This window comes from Anomaloglossus baeobatrachus, chromosome 2 (genome assembly GCF_048569485.1).
Source record: "Anomaloglossus baeobatrachus isolate aAnoBae1 chromosome 2, aAnoBae1.hap1, whole genome shotgun sequence".
Lineage (NCBI taxonomy): Eukaryota > Metazoa > Chordata > Amphibia > Anura > Aromobatidae > Anomaloglossus > Anomaloglossus baeobatrachus.
The window spans coordinates 42,360,403-42,387,327 of record NC_134354.1 but is presented as its reverse complement, the minus strand read 5'-3'; the positions used below and the strand labels follow the sequence as shown (position 1 = coordinate 42,387,327).

Below are 26,925 nucleotides of genomic sequence, written 5' to 3'. Positions count from 1 at the left end.
TCTCTGTTTTTTGGTAGAGTTTGAGTTTTATAATGTAGAATAATATCCAGATATCTTGTAAAACTAAAAACTTTCAAAATTAAGAACCTTCTTCTCTAATAACCACTTAATGTTGTTTTCTTCGGCGCTCTATTGGGAGACCCAGACGATTGGGTGTATAGCACTGCCTCCGGAGGCCACACAAAGCAATTACACTAAAAAGTGTAAGGCCCCTCCCCTTCTGGCTATACACCCCCAGTGGGATCACTGGCTCACCAGTTTTTCTGCTTTGTGCGAAGGAGGTCAGACATCCACGCATAGCTCCACTGTTTGTAGTCAGCAGTAGCTGCTGGCTCTATCGGATGGAAGAAAAGAGGGCCCATATAGGGCCCCCAGCATGCTCCCTTCTCACCCGCGGTTGGTGCTTGTAAGGTTGAGGTACCTATTGCTAGTACGGAGGCTGGAGCCCACATGCTGTTTTCCTTCCACATCCCCTTAGGGCTCTGTGGAAGTGGGATCTTGCCGGCCCCCAAGCCCTGGGGCCGGGCTCCATCCACAGACCCATAGAACCTGCTGGATTGGGAGCGGGAGTGCCGTTCAGGGACAAGGCCCTGCAACTTTCAGGTACTCTGTGTCCCCGGCAGGCACGGACACTCTCAGGGCCTGCTGAGCGTTGTAGTGCGCCGGGGACAGTGGCGATGTACGCTGGGGGTTAGGTCACTGCAGCTTTGCTGGGTGACGTTGTGTATTGGGAACTACTGCGCCGACCGCTCCTGGAGCGGCGGCGCAGCTGCGACTTATGGTGCGCCGGGGGCTTTGCGCCGACCGCGCTTTTACGGCGGCGGCGCTTCTAACTTTAGCCCCCGGCTTCTGCGGCCTAGCGCCTCTTCGTTCCCGCCCCCACCCTGTCAATCAGGGTAGGGGAGAGACGCTGCTCAATCACAGCGCCGAGGGCTGGAGCTTTATTTACATGCTCCAGCCCTCTCACTAGGCACAAGGGGAAGCAGACTTCCCGCTCTTCGTCGGTGTACGCCCAGGGCCCGCCCCCCCCTCTCCACAAGGACGCCGGCAGCCATTACACATGCGATCTGGCTGGGGAGAGGCAGCAGGCTCTGGGAGACCCAGACTAGAGGGATTTCTGGCGACCACACACCGCTCCTAAGCGGGCGGTAAGCTGCACAGTAGTGCTGGCCCCTCTAGTGCCTCAGTGACATATTAGTGTACTTTTTTCTTGGTACCATATATATATATATATAGTTGCACTGTAGGTCGCTTCTTGGCTGGACACCCTGTACTGCTCTGAGGAGGCAGCAACATGTCATCCGCAAAACGCAAGGCTGCCAAGGCACGGGCTGTGTGCACTGTTTGTACTGCATGTGGGGCTGATCTACCGGCAGGCTCCAATGATTCACATTGTGTGCAATGTTCAGTCCCAGTGGCACTTCGTCAGCCAGAGCCTATTGTGGTGGTAGCCCAGGCAGCGACGCCTGTGAACCCTGCCCCGGTGACGGGGACAGACTTTGCAGTGTTTGCTGATAAGATGTCTGAGGCCATGACAAAAATCCTGGAGACCTTGCAGGCCACGCCAGTTCCTCAGACCATGGACACTGCTGTGGCTATGCTCTCTGGTCCCCCTCAGTTGGAACTAATCCGTACTTCAAGGGGGTCTCAGGCATCACAAGCTGAAGTCTCTGACTCAGATGACAGTCCCAGGCAGCCTAAGCGAGCTCGCTGGGAAAGACCCTCCACGTCATCACACTGCTCAGGGTCTCAGCGAGAAGAATCTCTCTGTGATGAGACTGAGGACGAGGATCAGGATTCTAATCCTGAGGCCCCTCTCAATCTGGATGCCACTGATGGTGACGCCATGGTTAATGACCTTATATCGGCCATTAATAGACTGTTGGATATTTCTCCCCCAGCCCCTTCTGCAGAGGAGGCAGCTGCACAGCAGGAGAAGTTCCATTTCCTGTATCCCAAGCGTAAATTAAGTGCTTTTTTGGACCACTCTGACTTCAGAGAATCAATCCAGAAGCACGACGCTCATCCAGACAAGCGTTTCTCTAAACGTTCTAAGGATACCCGTTATCCTTTTCCCTCTGAAGTAGCCAAACGCTGGACCCAGTGCCCAAAGGTGGATCCACCAATTTCCAAGCTTGCGGCTAGATCCATAGTCGCAGTAGAGGATGGCGCTTCACTTAAAGATGCCAACGACAGACAGATGGACCTTTGGTTGAAATCTGTCTATGAAGCTATCGGCGCGTCGTTTGCTCCAGCATTCGCGGCCGTGTGGGCACTCCAAGCTATTTCAGCTGGTCTGGCACAGGTGGATGCTATCATGCATCCAGCAGTACCGCAGGTGGCGTCCCTAACTTCGCAAATGTCTGCGTTTGCGACCTATGCTATCAATGCTGTCCTAGAATCTACGAGCCGTACCTCTATGGCGGCCGCCAATTCTGTGGTTTTGCGCAGAGCCTTATGGTTAAAGGACTGGAAAGCAGATGCTGGTTCCAAAAAATGTTTAACCAGCTTGCCATTATCTAGAGACAGACTGTTTGGTGAGCCATTGGCTGAAATCATAAAACAGTCCAAGGGCAAGGACTCTTCCTTGCCACAGCCCAGAGCAAGTAAACCTCAACAGAAAAAGTGGCACCTTCCGTCCGGTTCTGGACCTAAAACTGCTCAACAAGCATGTGAACGCCAGGCGGTTCCGGATGGAATCCCTCCGCTCAGTCATTGCCTCAATGTCCCAAGGAGATTTCCTAGCATCAATAGACATCAAAGATGCTTATCTCCACGTGCCGATTGCTACAGAGCACCAACGCTTTCTACGCTTCGTGATAGGAGACGAACATCTTCAGTTCGTGGCTCTGCCATTTGGTCTGGCGACAGCCCCCCGGGTGTTCACCAAGATCATGGCAGCAGTGGTAGCAGTCTTGCACTCTCACGGACACTCTGTGATCCCTTACTTGGACGATCTACTGGTCAAGGCACCCTCTCAGGAGGCATGCCAACTCAGCCTGAATTTTGCACTGGAGACTCTCCAGGCGTTCGGGTGGATCATCAACTTCCCAAAGTCAAATCTGTCACCGACCCAATCACTAACGTATCTTGGCATGGAGTTTCATACTCTCTCAGCGATAGTGAAGCTTCCGCTGAGCAAGCAGCGGTCACTACAGACAGGGGTGCAGGCTCTCCTTCAAAGTCAGTCGCACTCCTTAAGACGCCTCATGCACTTCCTCGGGAAGATGGTGGCGGCAATAGAGGCGGTTCCGTTTGCGCAGTTTCATCTGCGTCCACTTCAATGGGACATTCTCCGCCAATGGGACGGGAAGTCGACATCCCTGGACAGGAAAGTCTCCCTTTCCCAGACGGCCAAGGACTCTCTGCAGTGGTGGCTCCTGTCCACCTCATTATCACAGGGAAGATCCTTCCTACCACCGTCCTGGGCGGTGGTCACGACAGACGCGAGTCTGTCAGGGTGGGGAGCAGTTTTTCTCCACCACAGGGCTCAGGGTACGTGGACTCAGCAGGAGTCCACCCTTCAGATCAATGTTCTGGAGATCAGGGCAGTGTATCTTGCCCTACTGGCCTTCCAGCAGTGGCTGGAAGGGAAGCAGATCCGAATTCAATCGGACAACTCCACAGCGGTGGCATACATCAATCACCAAGGAGGGACTCGCAGTCGGCAAGCCTTCCAGGAGGTCCGGCGCATTATGATGTGGGTGGAAGCTACGGCCTCCACCATATCCGCAGTTCACATCCCCGGCGTAGAAAACTGGGAAGCAGACTTCCTCAGTCGCCAGGGCATGGACGCAGGGGAATGGTCCCTTCACCCGGACGTGTTTCAGGAAATCTGTCGCCGATGGGGAAGGCCGGACGTCGACCTAATGGCGTCCCGGCACAACAACAAGGTCCCAACATTCATGGCACGGTCTCGCGATCAAAGAGCTCTAGCAGCAGACGCCCTAGTGCAAGATTGGTCGCAGTTCCGGCTCCCTTATGTGTTTCCACCTCTGGCACTCTTGCCCAGAGTGCTACGCAAGATCAGATCCGACTGCAGCCGCGTCATACTCGTCGCTCCAGACTGGCCGAGGAGGGCGTGGTATCCGGATCTGTGGCATCTCACGGTCGGCCAACCGTGGGCACTTCCAGACCGACCAGACTTACTGTCCCAAGGGCCGTTTTTCCATCGGAATTCTGCGGCCCTCAACCTGACTGCGTGGCCATTGAGTCCTGGATCCTAGCGTCTTCAGGCTTATCCCAAGGGGTCGTTGCCACCATGAGACAGGCTAGAAAGCCCACGTCTGCTAAGATCTACCACAGAACGTGGAGGACATTCTTATCCTGGTGCTCTGCTCAGGGAGTGTCTCCCTGGCCATTTGCATTACCTACCCTTCTTTCTTTCCTGCAATCGGGGTTAGAAAAGAGTTTGTCGCTCGGCTCCCTTATAGGACAGGTCTCGGCGCTATCCGTCTTTTTTCAGAAACGTCTAGCACGACTTTCTAAGGTGCGCACGTTCCTACAGGGGGTTTGCCATATCGTTCCCCCGTACAAGCGGCCGTTAGATCCATGGGATCTGAACAGGGTACTAGTTGCCCTCCAGAAGCCGCCCTTCGAGCCTCTGAAGGAGGTTTCACTTTCTAGACTTTCACAGAAAGTGGCTTTTCTGGTAGCGATCACATCTCTTCGGAGAGTGTCTGAGCTAGCAGCGCTGTCATCCAAGGCTCCCTTCCTGGTCTTCCACCAGGACAAGGTAGTGCTGCGCCCCATTCAGGAGTTTCTCCCGAAGGTGGTATCCTCTTTTCATCTTAATCAGGATATTTTTTTGCCTTCGTTTTGTCCTCATGCAGTTCATCGGTATGAGAAGGATTTACATTTGTTAGATCTGGTGAGAGCACTCAGAATCTACATTTCTTCAGCGCTCTATTGGGAGACCCAGACGATTGGGGTATAGCTACTGCCCTCTGGAGGCCACACAAAGCACTACATTAAAAGTGCAAGGCCCCTCCCCCTCTGGCTATACCCCCCCCCCCCGTGGTATCACGGGTTCTCCAGTTTTAGCTTTGTGTGCGAAGGAGGTCAGACATTCCATGCATAGCTCCACAGATTTTAGTCAGCAGTAGCTGCTGACTATTTCGGATGGAAGAAAAGAGGACACATATAGTGTCCCCAGCATGCTCCCTTCTCACCCCTGGATGGTGTTGTAAGGTTGAGGTACCTATTGCTGGTACAGGGCTGGAGCCTGACATGCTGTTTTCCTTCCACATCCCCTGGTAGGGCTCTGTGGAAGTGGGATCCTGCCGGCCTCTCAGCTCTGACGCCGGGCTCCATCCACAGACCCATTAGAACCTGATGGAGACGGAGCAGGAGTACGATCAGGGACAGGCCCTGCATCATACAGGTACTCTGTGTCCCCGGCAGGCACAGACACACTCCGGGCTGGCTGGGTGTTGTAGTGCGCCGGGGACCGCAACGTTGGAGTTAGTGTCCCTACAGATTACTGGGGGATTTTTTGTGTATGGGAACGCAGCGCCGACCCCCTCTGGACCGGGCGGCGCTGCTGTGACTTGTGGTGCGCCGGGGATCCGCCGTCCGCGCTTTTACGGCGGCGGCGGTTATAAATTGAGTCCCCGGCTTTTTGGGCCTAGGACGCCGGCAGCTCCGATTCGTTCCCGCCCCCACCCTGTCATTCAGGGTAGGGGAGAGACGCTGTTCGCTAGCAGCGACGAGGGCTGGAGCCTGATTTACATGCTCCAGCCCTCACACTAGGCACAGAGGGAAGCAGGCTTCCCGCTCTTAGCCAGGAACGCCCAGGGCCCGCCCCCCTTCTCTCTCAGGACGCCGGCAGCCATTACATGCAGTCTGGCTGGAGGAAGGACGCAAGGCTCTGGGAGACCTGGACTAGGGGCTATCTGGCGACCACACACCCGCTTTTTAAGCGGGCGGTAAGCGATTTTTCTGTGCTGGTCCCTCTAGTGCCTCACGGTGTATCGGTGTACTGTGTAGGATATAGAGATATTGTATTTCTTGCACTGTGAGGTCGCTTCTGGCTGCATCTCCCAGATCCCTCTGTGGAAGCAACAACATGCCATCCTCAAAACGCAAGGCTGCCAAGGCTAGGGCTGTGTATACTGCGTGTGCTGCATGTGGGGCTAATCTACCAGCAGGCTCCGATGACCCCCATTGTGTGCAATGCTCCGACCCGGTGCTGCTTCGCCAGCCGGAGTCAGGAGAGGTAGTGACCCAGGCTGAGTCGCTTGTAAGTTCTGCCCCGGTGACAGGGACAGACTTTGCAGTTTTTGCTGATAATATGTCTGTGTCTATGGCAAAAATCCTTGAAACCTTGCAATCTATGCATGGGGCTCAGTCTTTGGGCACGGCGAGGCCTCTGTCCTCAGGTCCCCCTCACTTGGAATTAATCCAGCCCACAGGGGGGTCCCCGGCTTCACAGGCCGAGGATTATGACTCAGATGATAGCCCCAGCCACCCTAAGCGAGTTCGCTGGGAAAGACCCTCGACGTCATCACACTGCTCAGGGTCTCAGCGCAATCAGTCTCCCTGTGATGTGTCTGATGAGAGTGATCAGGAATCCATTCCTGGATACCCCTGATGGGGATGCCATGGTAAACGACCTTATCTCAGCCATCAATAGGCTGTTGGATATTTCTCCCCCAGCCCCTTCAGCAGAAGAGGCGGCTGCGGAGCAGGAGAAGTTTCGTTTCCTTTATCCCAAGCGTAAATTGAGTGCTTTGTTGGATCACGCTGACTTCAGAGAATCAATCCAGAAGCACGACGCTCACCGAGAAAGGCGTTTCTCTAAACGATCTAAAGATACGCGTTTCCCTTTCCCCCCTGAGGTGGTCAAGCGCTGGACACAGTGTCCAAAGGTAGACCCCCCGATTTCCAAACTCGCAGCTAGGTCCATAGTTGCAGTGGAGGATGGCGCTTCACTTAAAGATGCCAATGACAGACAGATGGACCTTTGGTTAAAATCTGTCTATGAAGCTATCGGCGCGTCGTTTGCTCCGGCATTCGCAGCCGTATGGGCACTCCAGGCTATTTCAGCTGGCTTAGCAAAAGTGGATGCTATCATACATCCAGCAGTGCCGCAAGTGGCGCACCTTACCACGCAGATGTCGGCGTTTGCGTCTTACGCTATCAATGCGGTCCTAGAATCTACCAGTCGCACCTCAATGGCGTCCGCCAATTCGGTAGTTTTGCGCAGAGCCTTGTGGTTAAAGGACTGGAAAGCAGATGCTGGTTCCAAAAAATGTTTAACCAGTTTGCCTTTATCTAGAGATAGACTGTTTGGCGAGCCATTGGCTGATATCATTAAGCAGTCTAAGGGTAAAGACTCCTCTTTACCACAACCCAGAACAACCAAACCTCAGCAGAAAAAGTGGCAGCAGAGGTTTCAGTCCTTTCGAGGTTCGGGCAAGACACCGTTTACCTCGTCCAAAGGGACTCAGAGGACGCAAAGAAACTCAGATTCGTGGCGGGCTCACACGCGCCCCAAGAAAGCAAATGGAGGTACCACTTCCAAAGCGGCTACCTCATGACTTCCAGCCCCCTCCCTCCGCATCGCCGGTCGGGGGCAGGCTCTCCCGCTTTTCCGGCATTTAGATGTCACAGGTCAAAGACCGGTGGGTGACGGACATTTTGTCTCGCGGGTACAGAATCGAGTTCAATTCTCGTCCTCCAGCTCGGTTCTTCAGAACCTCCCCACATCCAGACCGAGCAGATGCTCTGCTGCAGGCGGTGGACTCCCTAAGAGCGGAAGGAGTGGTGATCCCAGTCCCTCCTCAGGAACAAGGGCAAGGGTTTTACTCCAATCTCTTTGTGGTTCCAAAAAAGGACGGCTCGTTCCGTCCTGTTCTGGACCTAAAACGGCTCAACAAACATGTGCACGCCAGGAAGTTCCGGATGGAAACCCTGCGTTCTGTCATTGCCTCAATGTCCAGAGGAGACTTCCTTGCCTCAATAGACATCAAAGATGCTTATCTCCACGTGCCAATTGCTACAGAACATCAACGTTTTCTACGTTTTGTGATAGGAGACGACCATTTTCAGTTCGTAGCTCTGCCATTTGGTCTGGCGACAGCCCCACGGGTCTTCACCAAGGTCATGGCGGCGGTGGTAGCAGTCTTGCACTCTCAGGGACACTCGGTGATCCCTTACCTAGACGATTTATTGGTCAAAGCTCCCTCTCAAGAGGCATGTCAGCGCAGCCTGAATGCTACGCTGGAGACCCTACAGTCTTTCGGATGGATCATCAACTTTCCAAAGTCGATCCTATCACCGACTCAATCACTAACGTATCTTGGCATGGAGTTTCATACTCTAGCAGCGATAGTGAAGCTTCCGCTGAACAAGCAGCGGTCACTACAGACAGGGGTGCAATCTCTTCTGCAGGGCCAGTTGCATCCCTTGCGGCGCCTCATGCATTTCCTAGGGAAGATGGTGGCAGCCATGGAAGCAGTTCCCTTTGCGCAGTTTCATCTGCGCCCACTTCAATGGGACATTCTCCGCCAATGGGACGGGAAGTCAACGTCCCTGGACAGGAAAGTCTCGCTTTCCCAGACGGCCAAGGACTCCCTACAATGGTGGCTCCTTCCCACCTCATTGTCTCAGGGAAGATCCTTCCTGCCCCCATCCTGGGCAGTAGTCACGACAGATGCGAGTCTGTCAGGGTGGGGAGCAGTATTTCTCCACCACAGGGCTCAGGGGACGTGGACTCCGCAGGAGTCCACCCTTCAGATCAATGTTCTGGAGATCAGAGCAGTGTATCTTGCTCTACTGGCCTTCCAACAGTGGCTGGAAGGAAAGCAGATCCGAATCCAATCGGACAACTCCACAGCGGTGGCATACATCAACCACCAAGGAGGGACGCGCAGTCGGCAAGCCTTCCAAGAAGTCCGGCGCATTCTAATGTGGGTGGAGGACAGAGCATCCACCATATCCGCGGTTCACATCCCAGGCGTAGAAAACTGGGAAGCAGACTTCCTCAGTCGCCAGGGCATGGACGCAGGGGAATGGTCCCTTCACCCGGACGTGTTTCAGGAAATCTGTCGCCGCTGGGGAGTGCCGGACGTCGACCTAATGGCATCCCGGCACAACAACAAGGTCCCGGCATTCATGGCGAGGTCGCGCGATCAAAGAGCTCTGGCGGCAGACGCCTTGGTTCAAGATTGGTCGCAGTTTCACCCATACGTGTTTCCGCCTCTGGCGCTCTTGCCCAGAGTGCTACGCAAGATCAGATCCGAGTGCAGCCGCATCATACTCGTCGCTCCAGACTGGGACTTACTGTCCCAAGGGCCGTTTTTCCATCAGAATTCTGCGGCCCTGAACCTGACTGTGTGGCCATTGAGTCCTGGATCCTAGCATCTGCAGGATTATCTCAAGGAGTCGTTGCCACAATGAGACAAGCTAGAAAGTCGAATTCGGCTAAGATCTACCACAGAACGTGGAAGATTTTCTTATCCTGGTGCTCTGCTCAGGGAGTGTCTCCCTGGCCATTTGCATTGCCCAAGTTTCTTTCCTTCCTGCAATCGGGGTTAGAAAAGGGCTTGTCGCTCAGCTCCCTTAAAGGGCAAGTTTCGGCACTATCCGTGTTTTTTCAGAAGCGTCTAGCACGTCTTTCTAAGGTGCGCACGTTCCTGCAGGGGGTCTGTCATATTGTGCCCCCGTACAAGCGGCCGTTAGATCCATGGGATCTGAACAGGGTACTAGTTGCTCTCCAGAAGCCGCCCTTCGAGCCTCTGAAGGAAGTTTCCTTTTCTCGGCTGTCACAGAAAGTGGCGTTTCTTGTTGCGATCACATCGCTTCGGCGAGTGTCTGAGCTGGCAGCTCTGTCATCCAAGGCTCCCTTCCTGGTGTTCCACCAGGACAAGGTAGTGCTGCGCCCTATTCCGGAGTTTCTCCCTAAGGTCGTATCCTCTTTTCATCTTAATCAGGATATATCCTTGCCTTCTTTTTGTCCTCATCCGGTTCACCGGTATGAAAAGGACTTACGTTTGCTAGATCTGGTGAGAGCACTCAGAATCTACATTTCCCGCACGGCGCCCATGCGCCGTGCCGATGCACTTTTTGTCCTTGTCGCTGGTCCGCGCAAGGGGTTGCAGGCTTCTAAAGCCACCCTGGCTCGATGGATCAAAGAACCAATTCTAGAGGCCTACCGTTCTGCGGGGCTTCCGGTTCCTTCAGGGCTAAAAGCCCACTCAACCAGAGCCGTGGGTGCGTCCTGGGCATTACGTCACCAGGCTTCGGCTCAACAGGTGTGCCAGGCAGCTACCTGGTCCAGTCTGCACACTTTCACCAAACATTATCAGGTGCATACCTATGCTTCGGCGGATGCCAGCTTAGGTAGAAGAGTCCTGCAGGCGGCAGTGACACCCCCGTAGGGGAGGGCTGTTTTGCAGCTCTAACATGAGGTATTTCTTTACCCACCCAGGGACAGCTTTTGGACGTCCCAATCGTCTGGGTCTCCCAATAGAGCGCTGAAGAAGAAGGGAATTTTGTTACTTACCGTAAATTCCTTTTCTTCTAGCTCTTATTGGGAGACCCAGCACCCGCCCTGTTGTCCTTCGGGATGTTTTTTTGTTGTTTGCGGGTACACATGTTGTTCATGTTGAACGGTTTTTCAGTTCTCCGATGTTATTCGGAGTTAATTTGTTTAAACCAGTTATTGGCTTCCTCCTTCTTGCTTTGGCACTAAAACTGGAGAACCCGTGATACCACGGGGGGGGGTATAGCCAGAGGGGGAGGGGCCTTGCACTTTTAATGTAGTGCTTTGTGTGGCCTCCAGAGGGCAGTAGCTATACCCCAATCGTCTGGGTCTCCCAATAAGAGCTAGAAGAAAAGGAATTTACGGTAAGTAACAAAATTCCCTTCTTCCCGCACAGCGCCCCTGCGCCGTTCGGATGCACTCTTTGTCCTTGTCGCTGGTCAGCGCAAAGGGTCGCAGGCTTCTAAGGCCACCCTGGCTCGATGGATCAAAGAACCAATTCTTGAAGCCTACCGTTCTGCGGGGCTTCAGGTTCCATCAGGGCTGAAGGCCCATTCTACCAGAGCCGTGGGTGCGTCCTGGGCATTGCGACACCAGGCTACGGCTCAACAGGTGTGCCAGGCAGCTACCTGGTCGAGTCTGCACACTTTCACCAAACATTATCAGGTGCATGCCTATGCTTCGGCGGACGCCAGCCTAGGTAGAAGAGTCCTGCAGGCGGCAGTTGCCTCCCCGTAGGGGAGGGCTGTCTTGCAGCTCTAACATGAGGTATTTCTTTACCCACCCAGAGACAGCTTTTGGACGTCCCAATCGTCTGGGTCTCCCAATAGAGCGCTGAAGAAGAAGGGAATTTTGTTACTTACCGTAAATTCCTTTTCTTCTAGCTCTTATTGGGAGACCCAGCACCCGCCCTGTTGTCCTTCGGGATTGTTGGTTTGTTTGCGGGTACACATGTTGTTCATGTTGAACGGTTTTCAGTTCTCCGATGTTACTCGGAGTGAATTTGTTTAAACCAGTTATTGGCTTTCCTCCTTCTTGCTTTTGCACTAAAACTGGTGAGCCAGTGATCCCACTGGGGGTGTATAGCCAGAAGGGGAGGGGCCTTACACTTTTTAGTGTAATTGCTTTGTGTGGCCTCCGGAGGCAGTGCTATACACCCAATCGTCTGGGTCTCCCAATAAGAGCTAGAAGAAAAGGAATTTACGGTAAGTAACAAAATTCCCTTCTTTTTTTTTTTTTTTGCCTACTTGTGCACTAACATAACACAATATGTAGGCTTCAATTTTTAAAGGTGTTGCTCACTCGAAAAACACCTATGGGCCTTGCTCACAAACTGCGTTTTTACCCATGTTTTTTTTTGCTGCAGAAATTTCTTGAGAAAATGGTTGTAACCTTTCTGCAGACATTCCCCAGCAAAACCTATGGAAAGAAAAAATAGCTGCGTGCACACTGCGTTTTTTTTCTCAAGAACATTCTTTCTGCCGAATTTCTTGAGAAAAAGAATGAGCGTGTCACTTCTTTTTTGCAGGTACCTGCATTTTTTGCCATAGATAATGGTAAAAAAACCACAGGAACCAACCTGCGGAAAAAAACGCATCAAAAACGCTGCAAAAACCCATGCGTTTTTCGGTGCGTTATTGGTGCGTTTTTTGACCGCAAGTGCGCTAATCTTTCAGACTCAAAAAATGTCTTGAGAAAAATCCTTTTTCTAGTGTAAACAGAGCCTTACTCTCGTCCACCGCCACCATTCCAGCAGTGTTGGCACTGGCTCTCCTGGGGCTCGTGCGACATTGTCACACTATCCCTGCGGCCAATCACCACCAACCTCACTCACCCCTCCTTCGGATGTAACTGACATCTTTAGGAAGTGAGATGTTTGGCTGCTATCTCACTTCCTCCGGACATCTTGATTCCTCCAAAAGGAGGGGAGAGAAGCCATCTCTTATTGGCCAAAGTGATCCTGTGACATTGTTAGGTCCCTGGGAGAGGAGGTGCTGACACTGCTGCAATGGCACCGAAGAGGAGTATAGGGGGAAAACGTAGTGATGGGAAAAAAGGTTGTCCGAGAAGTGGTCAACCTCTTTAACCCTCCTGGCTTAAAGGGAATCTGTCAGCAGGTTTTTGGTTTGTAATCTGAAGACTGCATGCAGCATGGGGTAACTTACAGGTTTCAATGATGTCTCTTATTATGCAGTATTGTGTTGTTTAAATGTAATCTTTATTTTAGCTTCAGGAGATTATCATTGCTGGAATAAGTCAGCTAGTCCGGCACACCCACTACTGGGATTAGCAGCTCATGGTCTATTGACATTGTATTAAGAGAGCCTGGTGTGGGCAGCTCACAGCTCTGCCGTATGATTAATCTAAAAACTCTGATTCTGTCAGAACCACTGCAGCCAGTAATCTAAGTGATACATCGTTGGCTTCAAGGTCTTTATGCCAACATCATACTGCTCTCAGATGAGGTAGCAAAAACCTTTGGACAGATTCCCTTTAACTCTATCCATCTGATGACTGATCTCTATGGTCTATATTGTACTTCATAAGTGCAATATAGTCTGAAAGTAAAATGGTCACCAGTTTTTTATCTTGTGAGAATCTAAAAGTTTTGAATTCTAAGCACGAAGAGAGTCCCGGAAGCAAATGAATCTTATTCTGTCTTATACATTATCCATTTAGTTACAAAGCAGGATTATTTAAAGGGGTTTTTCCAAGACTGAGAAATACTAAAAAGTACCTGCCTGTGACTGAGTGCATGATCAGAAGTAATTACCGTATTTTTGTGATTATAAGACTCACTTTTCCTCCCAAAAATTTGGGAGGAAAATGAGGGGTGTGTCTTATAATCTGAATGTTGCTTACCAGGTGTGGTGGAGAGGTGTCGCAGGAGCAGTGCTGTGGCTGCTGGCCGGTGGCGCTGTGCTGGGAGCCGCCGGCCTGAAACAGTTGTTGGTGCGCACTTCAGATAATGGCGCCCAGGGTCGGTGCGTTCACAGATGGAGCTCTTGGCTCAAGATCTCCCAGCAGCGGACTTTAAGGGAACGTGTCACCACTTTTTTTGACTATAAGCTGCAGCCACCACCACTGGGCTCTTATATAGAGCATTCTAACATGCTGTATATAAGAACCCAGGCCGCTGCGACAACATAAAAAACACTTTATAATACTTACCGAACGGTCGCTCTGCGGTGGAATAGGGCCTAATGGGCGTCTTCGTAGTCCGGTGCCGGAGCTGCCTCTTTCGGCCATCTTTGTTCTCCTTCTCTAGCCGCAGTGCATGACGTGTCCTACATCATCCACACTCGCCAGTATTCCAGTCCTGAGCAGGGCAGATCAAAGTATTGTAGTGCGCCTGCTCAGGACCGGCGAATGTCTATGATGTAGCCACGTCTTGCACACAGGCTTCAGAAAGAGGACGAAGATGGCTGAAAGGGGGGCGCCGGCACCGGACAACGAAGACGCCCATTAGGCCATATTCCACTGCAGAGCGACCGTTAGGTAAGTATTATAAAGTGTTTTTATGTTGTCACAGCGGCCTGGGCTCTTATATACAGCATTCTAACATGCTGTATATAAGAGCCCGGTGGTGGTGGCCGCAGCTTATAGTCCAAAAAAGTGGTGACAGGTTCCCTTTAAGGAGGTGGCGTGTGCGCAGTTGAGATCTTGAGCCGAGAACAACTCCATCTGTGTGCACGCGCTGAATCCAGGCGCCATTTCTTTGATACCCTCATGGTTGTCAGTTTCTATAAGTTGCCTGCCTCACTGCACCCGCAGCAAACTCCCTTCTCCACCACCCCCTCTGCCTCCTGTGACCTCGCTCCACCACCGCTGCCGCCCACTCCTGGTAAACTCCTTTTTTCTTTTTTTTTTTTTTTCTTTTTTTTTCTTTTACCTTTTTTTTTTTTTTCTTTCCTCTGACTTTGGTGTGCGTCTTATAAGCCGAAAAAGATGGTAGTTTTATTTATCTTGTACAGCTCTGTGCAGCACCTTTTTTTTTGAGAAGAATGGGTTTTGTCAGCAACGTAACATGCACTGAGATTTATTAGTTGCAAGACAGGATTACTTAAAGGGGTTTTCCAAAACTGTAAAGAAATACAGAAAAGTACATGCATGTGTCTGAATGCATACAGATGATGCCTCGGAAGATAAGAAGTAATTAGTTTTATATATTTTGTGCAGCGCCTTTGTTTTGGTGCAGCCGCATTTTCTCTCCATGGAATTACATGCACTTGAATTTTGAGGATTAGAGGCAGGGCTTTTGGTGCTTTTTCAGGGGATATCTTAGCCATGTTCATTTTACAGTTTACTCTTTAATTTACATACTGAATTACTGATTTGTGGTTGTTTTCTATCTAGAATCCCAGCTTAAAACCAGCTCCCAAAACGCAGGTAACTTTGACTAAGGAATTCCCAGTGTCCTCTGGGTCTCAGCACCGGAAAAAAGAGTCCGATAAAGTATACGGAGAATGGGTTCCAGTTGATAAAAATTCAGCAGAAGAAAGCAAGGATGATGTCTTCACGAACACCGTTCCCTCTCAGGTAAGACATTGCGGTGTATACATCGGGTGTAAGCGCTTTTTCCATACATCCTCCAAGTCAGGACACCTTCATACATGATAGTGGTCTGCTTTTTCTTTTTCTGTCCTCTACTAAGGTTTACCTGATTTGTTTAAAGAATTTGGACAGAATCGGATTAGTTTGCGTGGGACTATTTAGGCAATCTCGAGTTTTTGGCCAGATCGATGGGTAAAATAAAGCAAAAACTTCAATTGTGTCCCTCCGTTGGATGCAGCCTGTTTTTGGTGTCACTGCAACCCATCATCGAAACGGGCCAAATTTTACTAGTAGCTTACTTTCACTTTCTCTTTGTATGCAATATATCTGGTAGCCGAAAACGTGATCCATCCAATGCCAATAATGCTAAATCTTAAAGAACTAGCGTGTGCAATGCGGATTCCAGCCCACTTTATCGCTCGAGTGCTTATATAATAATGCTCAAGTGTCTTCTCTCTTAGGTGATTTCTGTTTTTCATACCTTTACATCAATACATATTGCAATATGGCATTTTCTTGTTTTCCAGTTCTAGAATTGTTTGAGGAAAGTGGATAAAAACCACACTTAGATACCTGTTGCCAAACCAACGTACTGATGGGCTGAGACCCTCCCTTCTTTAATGGCCTCACATGGACCTAATGCTTCCAGATCCTGAGTTCTGATTGGTTGCAAACTGGTCATTAAAGAACACTAAAGGACCGATTCCTAACAGCTACAGGAAAATGCAAAGACAACCAGCCCCGCAGAAACTATGTAAACTTCATGAAAACTATGGACGTATATACATATATATTTTTCTTTTTGTTTTCTGTGCAAAGTTGTGAATGCTCTCGACATATATGTCCACATAATATTGTCATGGTGTGAAGCATCCTAAACCATGAAACAAAGTCCGTAACAAGTTAAATTACGTTTAGTAGACTTGTAATAATTCACTTTTTTTTTTTTTGTAAATTAAACTTTTAATAAAACAAAAAAAAAAGTTGGCGTTTGACCTCTATATATGGCTACAGCTTATGGCACAGCGCTTGTTTTCGTATACTGTACGTAGCCGAAATTGGAGGTACTTTGCATGGATCTTGTTTGAGGCCTTTTGTAAAAATGATTTTTTGAAGTTAACACCTTTTTAGCTCTTTTACGCCCCCATAATAGACTTAAAAAATAAGATATCTTTTTCTTAAATTAAATACGTATTACACTAATCAATTATTAGATCCACCTTTATAACTGGTTGAATAGAAGAATAAGAGGTTTCCTAGTGTATTGCACTGGCCGCACTGGCTGATGTATTTCGTACAGTAAGCTTTAGCGTCTTAGTGGTGTCGTAGTGGTCAAAATAGCAACTTCCAGATCATCAGATCACATCCCGTCCCCCAAAAATTCTACATTTCACAACGTCATGAAACCTTTGCAAATTAATATTGACAACTACACCATATAAATCCACGTGGTCGCTTCTATCTGCATTGTGGATTGCCTCATTATGGCACCACCTTAGTATTGAAGCCTTCAATACAATCAACGGAAAACATTTTACCAAAGTGGACGACATTTACACCATGTCATCAGCTTAGGAATAAGCACGCAGTTTTACTCATTCTGTATTCTAACAGCCATTCGAAAGATTTCATTTGTGCTTGGCTGGGGGCCCCACCCCCCACTTGGCTGGGGGCCCCACCCCCCACTTGGCTGGGGGCCCCACCCCCCACTTGGCTGGGGGCCCCACCCCCCACTTGGCTGGGGGCCCCACCCCCCCACGTGGCCGGGGGCCCCACCCCCCACTTGACTGGGGGCCCCACCCCCCCACTTGGCTGGGAGCCCCACCCCCCACTTGGCTGGGGGCCCCACCCCCCACTTAAATAGGCCACACATCAATTTAATATTTTTTCTGCCCCTGAATAAGTATCAAATATACCTTAACTGATTCCAGAGGTTACATCCGTTACAGCTTCATTTTTCAAGGGTATAAAGGTTACTCAACCTAGTACCATTGATATTCAGTTGCAATCTTTCCAAAGTAGAATGCATTTTACTCCCTTTTATGTAAAACTTATTTTTAAGGGTAGCAAATTCAATCCTACCTAGGAAGATCTCGTGCGGGTGTTTAGCTGCATTATGTATCTTCAAGCGCAAAACCGTACAGTTTTGTCAATGTTAAGTTTTTGTCTTTTCAAAATGGAATTTTTTTTTTTTGTTTGCTTTAAGTATGACTTTTCCGGTGAGATCACACTATTCCTATTTTAGTTTGTAAATTTACCGGTGCAAAAAGAAAAAAACAAACACAACACAAAAACTGTCTGGTTTTAGAACATGGTCGACATGTGATCCCTCCACTGCCAGAGACATGCAGTGCCTTGCACTATGGACGCTTCTGGTAGCAGAGCAGTCTCAAAACTGCTTGTAAATATGTTTCTATTGTAAATGGACTTTCACTAAAGTCAGAAAACCGCTGTATATACATATTGGTATGTTTAAAATGTATGAAAATAGTCGAATAATGGGCAGAGTAGTCGTGTGCTTTACGTTTTACGCAAGAATGTTTTCTTTTCTTCTGATATTCTTGGTTTGTGAAGACTTGTGTGAATTCACTCTTGACTCACCCCCCCCCCCCCTTTTTTTTTTGTCTTGTCTACATACAACCTTCTCAAAAGCACGAATTGCCGTGACAGGTTTGCGTAGCGTCCGATGACTTCCCCATTATCATTTTGTCTGGGTTGTTTTTTTTTTTGATAACTTAAAAAGGAGCCGACATATGACTCTTTTGCAGCTTACGTTGACTTTGTCCGATGTCTCAAGAATGGTCTTGACTATTCGATATAGCGCCACGTTTCCTCACCTCCAATTTGGCTCTTTTTTTTTTTTGTCTGTAATTATTTAAGTAAATTGGTGAAAATCGCTTTATATTTAAGCGTTCCCAATTATTCAATGGGTACAGCTAGGTTTTGTATCCACAAAGGAGGTCAAATTGTCACTTATGAAACTGGGCACCAAGGAAAGGCGGCAGAACCTGAGCAGCCGTGCAAATTTAAAGCACCTTTTTGTTTTTGTTTTTTCCAGGTAAACCACTTTTCTTAAGTGTCCCCGTCTCATTTTTATATTGAAGTCAATGTAAGCCAAAACCAGAACCTGCTGTCAGATGGACTATTCCGAATTTGCATCAGATACCAAATAAGTTCTTGTAAATGTTTAATTTTTTTTTTTCTTTCCTGGAAATGTAATTTTGAAAAACGAATAAACAGATGGTCCAAAATGTTTGTCGTAAATGTTCTTATTCATCACGCGAGGCGCGGGTGTTGCTTAGTCTTTATTGTGCTCCTCACGCCACTGCACCAATCTTGCCGGATAATAGAGGACGCGAAATGCAGAAGAGTGAAAACGTTGTTTTCACTGGACAATCCCTGAAAGTACGTGGCTGGTTGAATGATCGTTTAATGGACGATCGTAATTCCAACACACAAACCGATAATATGACAATACTTTCTGACGTCAGGTGACAAATTAGTGGTCTTTCTGGGAATATCCTTTCGACAAACCCCAAAGATCTTTCAAAATCAAACCGCAGACTTATTTTCAAGCGATAACAGTAAGTGATGATTGTAAATTAAGGTTTTACTTGACTGAATGATAACTGATGAAATGAGTCCCTGTAAAATGAAATAAACTGTAATCTACGGGGAGGTAGAATCTACATTAAAAGGACCCATTCCTCTGCTTCATGGCTGCCAGGTATATTTTTCTCTGAAATGTGTCAAGGAAAACCTAATTAAAAGAAAAACAGGTTAGGGACCATAGCCGGAGACCAGACCAGTCTGGTGCTGCCCCTGGCTGGATCTCCACCCAGTGCTGCTGAAGGTGATTGACAGGTCTTTCCCTGTGAACATACATAGGAGGGACCTGTCAATCACCTAGTGGAGTGCTAGGAGGAGCTGGCTGGACTGGTCTTGGCTTATGTTCTTATAACTATCGTATTTTTTGTTTTAGAAGATGCACTGGATTATAAGACGCACCCCAAATTTAGAGAAAAAAAAACAAGGGGCTGTCTTCTAATCAGTTTGTCCCTTACTGGGGGAGGGCAGCAGCGGTGATCACAGGAGGCATGAGCAGTCGTGTAGCAGGGCGGTGCTGCAGCAGTGGGGGAGCAGGGAGTCACAGGAGGCTCGGGCGGTTGTGGAGCAGGGCAGTGCGGTGGGTTTCCCAGATGCTCGGCAGCTCTGTGAGGCAGAGAAAACATCCAGGAACTGTCAGCGGTGCTGGGCTTCAAAGATATGGCGCCCGAAGTCGGCACGTGTGCAGATTGAGTTGTCGGCTCAATGACAAGCCAAGATTTTATCTGCACGAGCACTACCTTCAGGCGCCATTTTACTTAAAGGGAACCTGTCACCAGATTTTTCCCTATTAAACTAAAATAATCACCTTCTGCAGCTCCTGGGCTGCATTCTCTAAAGGTGCACCATTTTCAAATCTCGCATCTGCAGTTAGGTCGGCTCGCGCAGGCGCAGTTCGCTCTGCCATATCGTGGGCAGAGCAGAAAACAGCTGCGCCCGTGCCGGTGACCTATATGCGCAGGCGCGAGATTATGGGCGTGTATGAGCATGGCACTGGTGAGGTCATGCAGAGCGCCGACCTCAGCAGCGTCATGCTTGTACCCGCCAATAATCTCGCGCCTGCGCATTTAGCTCACCGGCAGCTATGTTTTCTGCTCTGGCCGCGATATGGCAGAGCGAACTGCGCCTGTGCGAGCCGATCTAACTGCACAGGCGCGAGACTTGAAAATTCGACGAGAGGGATGACTGAGGGCGTCATCCCATCAATCAAGACAGGAGGTCGGCGATCAGCGGCAGGAGGGGGGAAAGGTGCAGAAAATGAGCCTGCCCATCTGGCCAACACAGGTAATTAGCATACCTAACAGTCAAGGTCTGGAAGGGGAGTCAGGGCCAAGGTGCACCTTCATAGAATGCAGCCCAGGAGCTGCAGAAGGGGATTCTTTTAGTTTAATAGGGAAAAATCTGGTTTCAGGTTCCCTTTAAGTCTGCCGCTGGGACATCAATGGGCTAGAGTCGGCACATGCGCAGATAATATTTATTAATTTACATAGCGCTGTTAATTCCACAGCACTTTACATACAATGGCAACACTGTCCGCATTGGGGCTCACAATCTAGGTTCCCTACGAGCATGTGTTTGGATGGAGTGTGGGAGAAAACCGGAGTACCCGGAGGAAACCCACGTAAACATAGGGAGAACATACAAACTCCTTGCAAATGGTGTCCTTGGTGGAATTTGAACCCAGGACCCCAGCGCTGCAAGACTGCAATGCTAACCACTGAGCCGAAATGTTGAGCCGAGAGCACCATTATTTGAAGGCCGCACCACAGACGTCGTCAGGATGGTCCCTGCCTCACCGCCTGCCGCAGAGCCCCAGCAGCCCGTAGCATCATCCCTGCCACCTGTCACCATTCTCCACCACTCCCCGGTAAGCTACATTAAGATTATACAACACACCCCTTAAAAGTGTGTCTTTATAATACGTAAAATACAGTATATTTCCTCTGAAACAACACACATTTTTAAACAAGAATATACCTGTCTGCAATCGTTCAGCCAAGATGCCGTGAATCAGATGACAGGTTCCCTTTAACAGAACGCATGATTTTTAGTACCTGGTACAGATGATAGCCGCTTGTATGAAGCAGTAAAATAAGAAGCATTACATGACTACAATATCGAAGCCACCTGCTGGTTACGATCTGCTCTCGTTTGTATCCATGGAGGACCGGTTTCTAATTCACTTAGGCTACTTTCACACATCAGGTTTTTTCTATCAGGCACAATCCGGAAAAAAACGGGTAAAACAGATCCGGTACCGCATCCGGTTTATCCCCATAGATTTGCATTGTTACCGGATTGTGCCTGATGGCTTTGCGTTGCATCCAGTTTTTCTTTATCGTTCCTTTGGGAGACCCAGACCATGGGTGTTTAGCTTCTGCCTCCGGAGGACACACAAAGTACTACACTTAAAAGTGTAGCTCCTCCCTCTGAGCTTATACACCCCCTGGTGAGCAGACCCATCCAGTTTATCGCTTTGTGTTCAGGAGGCATACATCCACACATGCATTCTCATTTTTTCCTTTTTGGATTGAGATTGAAGAAGTGCGGGTCCACGTCTGGACCCCCGGCATGTCCCTTCTCACCCCACTGTGTCGACGGTGTTGTAAGGTTGATTTCCGAGGCTGGAGCCTTACATGCCGTGCTCCTTCACCATCCCTCCTGGGCTCTGGCTTGAAGTGGGAGCCAGCACGGTCTCCATGCCTGGCAGGAGACCGGTCTCCATCCGCAGCCCTTCAGGACCCTGCTGGACCGGAGCACTCATCCCCAGGGACCTGGCCCTGCGTCTCAGCAGCTAAGTACCTGAGACGTTTATATATTGGGGGTCCCTGTGCTTTATTGTTTGGGGAGAGTGTGCTTACTGTATTTATTGGCATTTCCGGCGGGTTCTCTAGCTGTCGCCCGAGAACCGAGCCGATGGTGCTTGCGCGTCGGCCTCGCCGCTCAAATTTAGGCCCCGGCATGTCACTCATGCAGAGGGACAGGCTTGGCTCCTCCCGGCGGCCGTTCTGCACAGGGGAGGGACACTCCCCACTGCTGTGCGTGTCTCCTCCCCTGTAGGTCTCTATGGCCCTCCAGATCCCGCTCTCCAAGCCAAGTCCCGCCCCCTCTCTTCGGCGGCCATTTTCTCAGACAGAGTTCACTCGGCGCTGGTCTGCACTCTGCATCCCCGCTGAGGTGCTGTGCTTGGGGGTCCGGGCTTCGGGATCTGGAGGGCACACAACACCGCTCCAGCGGTCTGGTAAGCCACAGCCGGTCTCTGGTTGTGGACCTCTGTATATACTCTGGGGTTCATTCTCTTGCAGAGCCCCCACTCCAGCAGCATGTCTCACACGAGGAGCAAGGCTCCAAAGCTTTATACTATATGCGCTGCATGTAAGCTCCTGCTGCCTGAACCGAGCACCTATCCACATTGTGATGTCTGCTCTAACTTGGCGGTGCCACAGCCTGGAGTCTCACCCCCAGTGGTCTCTCAGGCTGCTCCTGCACCTGTGGCTGAACCCCCGGCTTGGGTAGAATCCTTTTCTAGGTCTATCTCCCAGTCTTTTGCTGAGTCCATGGGACTTCTGTCCAGGACTTTGATGAATATGCATCAGCCCCCTTCACAGGGTGCCTCTACTGCTAAGGGTCCCTTAGGACCGGAGCTCACAGAGGATTCATCATCAGGGCCCAGACCCCGTCCTCCTAAGAGGAGACGCAGGGTTTCCTCTCCCTCCTCCTCCCGCGGCTCTGATTCAAGAGCTGACTCGCAGGATGAGGAGGATGCCTTTACAGGGGGCTCGGAGGCTAACTCCATGTACCCCATTGATCTGTCCGAGGGTGACTCAGATCTTAGTGACTTGATTGCTTCCATTAATTCTGTACTGGATCTCAATCCGCCAGTATCAGAGGAGCAACCTTCTCTGGCGGAAAAGCACCAGTTTACCTCGCCTAAGAGAGCAAAGAGTGTGTTCTTTAACCACTCCAGTTTTCAGGCCGCTGTGACCAAGTCCAGGGCCTGTCCTGACAAACGCTTCCCAAAGCGTGGTTCTGATGACCGTTTTCCCTTTCCACCTGAGGTGGTCAAGGAGTGGGCTCACTCCCCAAAGGTAGACCCCCCCGGTGTCTAGGCTCTCAGCCCGGACCGTTGTGTCGGTGGCTGATGGCACCTCCCTTAAGGATTCAACTGACCGTCAGATTGACCTTCTGGCCAAATCTGTGTATGAAGCGGCGGGGGACGCCATTTCCCCGACTTTTGCAGCAGTGTGGGCTCTCAAAGCCATCTCTGCTTCTCTAGAGGAGATGCATTCCCTCACCAGGGAATCTATGCTTTTTCATCTTATGCCATGTCTGCCATGCTGGAGGCTTCTCACCGCACTGCGGTGGCTTCGGCTAATTCCCACGTTATCCGCAGGATCTTGTGGCTTCGAGAGTTGAAGGCAGATGCTTCTTCTAAGAAGTACCTTGCTGGGCTCCCTTTTGCTGGGTCCCGGCTGTTCGGAGAACAGCTGGATGAAATTATTAAGGAAGCTACTGGCGGGAAGAGTACTTCCATGCCACAAACCAAAACCAGGAAACCCGCCCAGGGTAGGAATCAGTCGAGGTTTCGCTCCTTTCGTTCCTCCAACTGGTCGTCCTCTAAGCCCTCAGCCTCGTCCGCTAACTCAGCCAAGGACCAAAAATCCAACTGGCGCCCAAAAGCGCGTCCACAGAAGACCGCAGGAGGTGCTGCCACTAAGGCAGCCTCCTCGTGACTGCCCGCTCCGGCGACGTCCTTAGTCGGTGGCAGGCTCTCCCACTTTGGCGACGCTTGGTTTCAACACGTCTCCGATCAGTGGCTGAGAGATGTCAACTCCCACGGCTACAGGATAGAATTCTCTTCCAGCCCGCCAAACAGATTTTTTCTCTCAACTCCCCCTTGCTCCAAGGCCGCCACCTTCTCACAGTCCGTGACAGCCTTGCAGGCCAACGGAGTAATTGTACCAGTTCCCGCCCGGGAACGGTTCAGAGGTTTCTACTCAAATCTCTTCCTAGTTCCCAAAAAGGACGGTACCTTCCGGCCCATCCTGGATCTCAAGCTTCTCAACAAGCATGTTCAGGTGCGGCATTTTCGCATGGAGTCTCTGCGATCAGTCATTGCCTCAATGACCCAAGGAGATTTCCTGGCATCCATCGACATCAGAGATGCCTATCTGCATGTGCCAATTGCAGTTTCACACCAGCGTTGGCTACGTTTTGCAATAGGAGAAGATCATTTCCAATTCGTGGCTCTCCCCTTCGGGTTAGCCACGGCCCCTCGGGTATTCACCAAGGTCATGGCAGCAGTGATTGCGGTTCTGCACCTCCAGGGGTTGGCAGTGATTCCTTACCTGGACGACCTTCTAGTCAAGGCTTCATCCAGCGCAGACTGTCAGCGGAGTGTCTCACTCACTCTCGCCACTCTAGCCCAATTCGGGTGGCTTGTCAATCTTCCCAAATCCACTCTGACTCCGACCCAGAGTCTCACGTACCTAGGGATGCAGTTCGAGACTTTGCCGGCACTTGTGAAGTTGCCCTTAGTCAAACAGCAGTCACTCCAGCTAGCGGTGCGCTCTCTGCTGAGGCCCCGCCGTTATACCCTCAGGCGTCTGATGCAGGTGCTGGGTCAAATGGTGGCGTCCATGGAGGCTGTTCCCTTTGCCCAGTTCCATCTGCGCCCCCTGCAGCTGGACATTCTCCGCTGTTGGGACAAGCGTCCTTCCTCCTTACACAGGTTAGTGGCTCAGTCGCCACGGACCAGGAGCTCACTTCAGTGGTGGCTTCGGCCCCTCTCTCTGTCCCAAGGGCGCTCCTTCCTGGCCCCGTCCTGGGTGATTCTCACCACGGATGCCAGTCTATCCGGCTGGGGAGTGGTATGTCTCCACCACAGAGCGCAGGGCACTTGGACTCCGTCCGAGTCAGCCCTTTCAATCAATGTGCTGGAAACCAGAGCCGTGCTTCTAGATCTCCTAGCTTTTCACCACCTGTTGGCGGGCAGGCACATTCGAATCCAGTCAGACAACGCGACAGCGGTTGCCTACATCAATCACCAAGGCGGGACACGCAGCCGTCTGGCAATGATGGAGGTACAACGCATCCTTCAATGGGCGGAGGACTCTGGGTCCACCATATCCGCAGTCCACATCCCAGGCGTGGAAAACTGGGAGGCAGATTATCTCAGCCGTCAAACCGTGGACGGTGGCGAGTGGTCCCTGCACCCGGCAGTGTTTCAGTCAATCTGCCGCAAATGGGGCACTCCGGACGTGGACCTAATGGCATCCCGTCACAACAACAAAGTTCCTGTTTACGTGGCTCGCTCTCACGATCCTCAGGCCTTCGCCGCGGACGCTCTGGTTCAAGACTGGTCCCAGTTTCGTCTGTCCTACGTGTTTCCCCCTCTAGCTCTCTTGCCCAGAGTCCTGCGCAAGATCAGAATGGAGGGCCGTCGAGTCATCCTCATTGCACCGGACTGGCCCAGGCGAGCTTGGTATCCAGACCTGCTCCATCTGTCTGTAGAGATGCCGTGGCATCTCCCGGACCGTCCAGACCTACTCTCGCAAGGTCCGTTTTTCCGCCCGAATTCTGCGGCTCTCAAATTGACGGCGTGGCTCTTGAGTCCTGGATTTTGACGGCTTCTGGTATCCCTCCTGAAGTCATCTCCACTATGACTCGGGCCCGTAAGTCTTCCTCCGCTAAGATCTATCACAGGACTTGGAAAATGTTCCTGTCCTGGTGTCGCTCTACCGACCATCCTCCTTGGCCATTCTCCTCGCCGACCCTTCTGTCTTTTCTACAGTCCGGTCTGCAGCTAGGACTGTCCCTCAACTCTCTCAAGGGACAAGTCTCAGCTTTGTCAGTTCTGTTCCAGCGGCGTCTCGCTCGGCTGGCTCAGGTCCGCAACTTCATGCAAGGCGCGTCTCACATCATTTCGTCTTACCGGCGGCCCTTGGATCCCTGGGACCTTAATTTGGTTCTCACAGTTTTGCACAAACCCCCTTTTGAGCCTCTTAGGGAGGTTTCTTTGTATCGTCTTTCTCAGAAGGTGGCCTTTCTGGTGGCCATAACTTCTCTCAGGAGAGTCTCTGATTTGGCTGCGCTCTCCTCGGAGTCACCTTTTTTAGTCTTTCATCAAGACAAGGTGGTTCTCCGTCCGACTCCGGACTTTCTTCCTAAGGTGGTCTCTCCCTTCCACCTTAACCAGGACATTACCCTACCTTCCTTCTGTCCGGCTCCTGTTCATCGCTTTGAAAAAGCGCTGCATTCTCTGGATCTGGTGCGTGCTCTCCGGATCTATGTGTCTCGCACCGCTGCGCTTAGGCGGTGCACCTCTCTTTTTGTGCTAACCACAGGTCGGCGCAAGGGCCTCCCTGCTTCTAAGCCGACCTTAGCCCGTTGGATTAGATCGACCATTTCGGACGCCTACCAGAGTACTCAGGTGCCTCCCCCGCCGGGGATCAAGGCACATTCGACCAGAGCTGACGGTGCCTCTTGGGCTTTCAGGCACCAGGCTACGGCTCAACAAGTCTGTCAGGCTGCCACTTGGACTAGCCTGCATACCTTCTCGAAGCACTACCAAGTGCATGCTCATGCTTCGGCAGATGTGAGCTTGGGCAGACGCATCCTTCAGGCGGCTGTCGCCCATTTGTGAAGTTAGGTTCTGCCTACTTCTTAGTTTTTCTGTTTATTCCCACCCAGTCACTGCTTTGGAACGTCCCATGGTCTGGGTCTCCCAAAGGAACGATAAAGAAAAAGAGGATTTTGTTTACTTACCGTAAATTCTTTTTCTTATAGTTCCGTATTGGGAGACCCAGCACCCTCCCTGTTGCCTGCTGGCAATTTCTTGTTCCGCGTGTTATCACCGGCTGTTGTCGTGGACAGAGTCTCCGGTTGTTCCGGCTCTTGCTCTGTTTTACTTGTGGGTGGCTATTCTCCTTCAGCTTTTGCACTAAACTGGCTGGGTCTGCTCACCAGGGGGTGTATAAGCTCAGAGGGAGGAGCTACACTTTTAAGTGTAGTATTTTGTGTGTCCTCAGGAGGCAGAAGCTAGACACCCATGGTCTGGGTCTCCCAATACGGAACTATAAGAAAAAGAATTTACGGTAAGTAAACAAAATTCTCTTTTTTCCGGATGCGGCAAAATTAAAGCAGTCGCCGAAGGCAACGTATCTTGCAACGTTTTTTTGTCCGGCAAAAAAAACACATCGCGCCGGATTCGGCGCGATATGGCGTGTTTTACAATGGAAGCCTATGGACGCCGGATCCAGCGCAATGCAGCAAAAAAC

General features: G+C 50.7%; 1 protein-coding gene across 7 annotated transcripts in view; it reads left to right on the top strand.

Moving 5' to 3' along the window:
- The window catches only part of SON (SON DNA and RNA binding protein), a 202,383-nt gene that overhangs the window by 95,401 nt on the left and 80,057 nt on the right, over positions 1 to 26,925 (top strand). For 6 of the 7 annotated variants that reach the window (XR_012750403.1, XR_012750402.1, XR_012750401.1 and 3 more), the window contains one exon: positions 14,843 to 15,025. Coding sequence is in view for 3 of the 7 variants with exons in the window: in XM_075335008.1 (XP_075191123.1) it covers positions 14,843 to 15,025 (183 nt within the window). In the remaining 4 variants the exon portion in view is untranslated. Of the gene's footprint in view, positions 1 to 14,842; positions 15,026 to 15,567; positions 18,283 to 26,925 lie in introns of those variants that run through there. The other variant, XM_075335009.1, reaches the window with a different exon arrangement.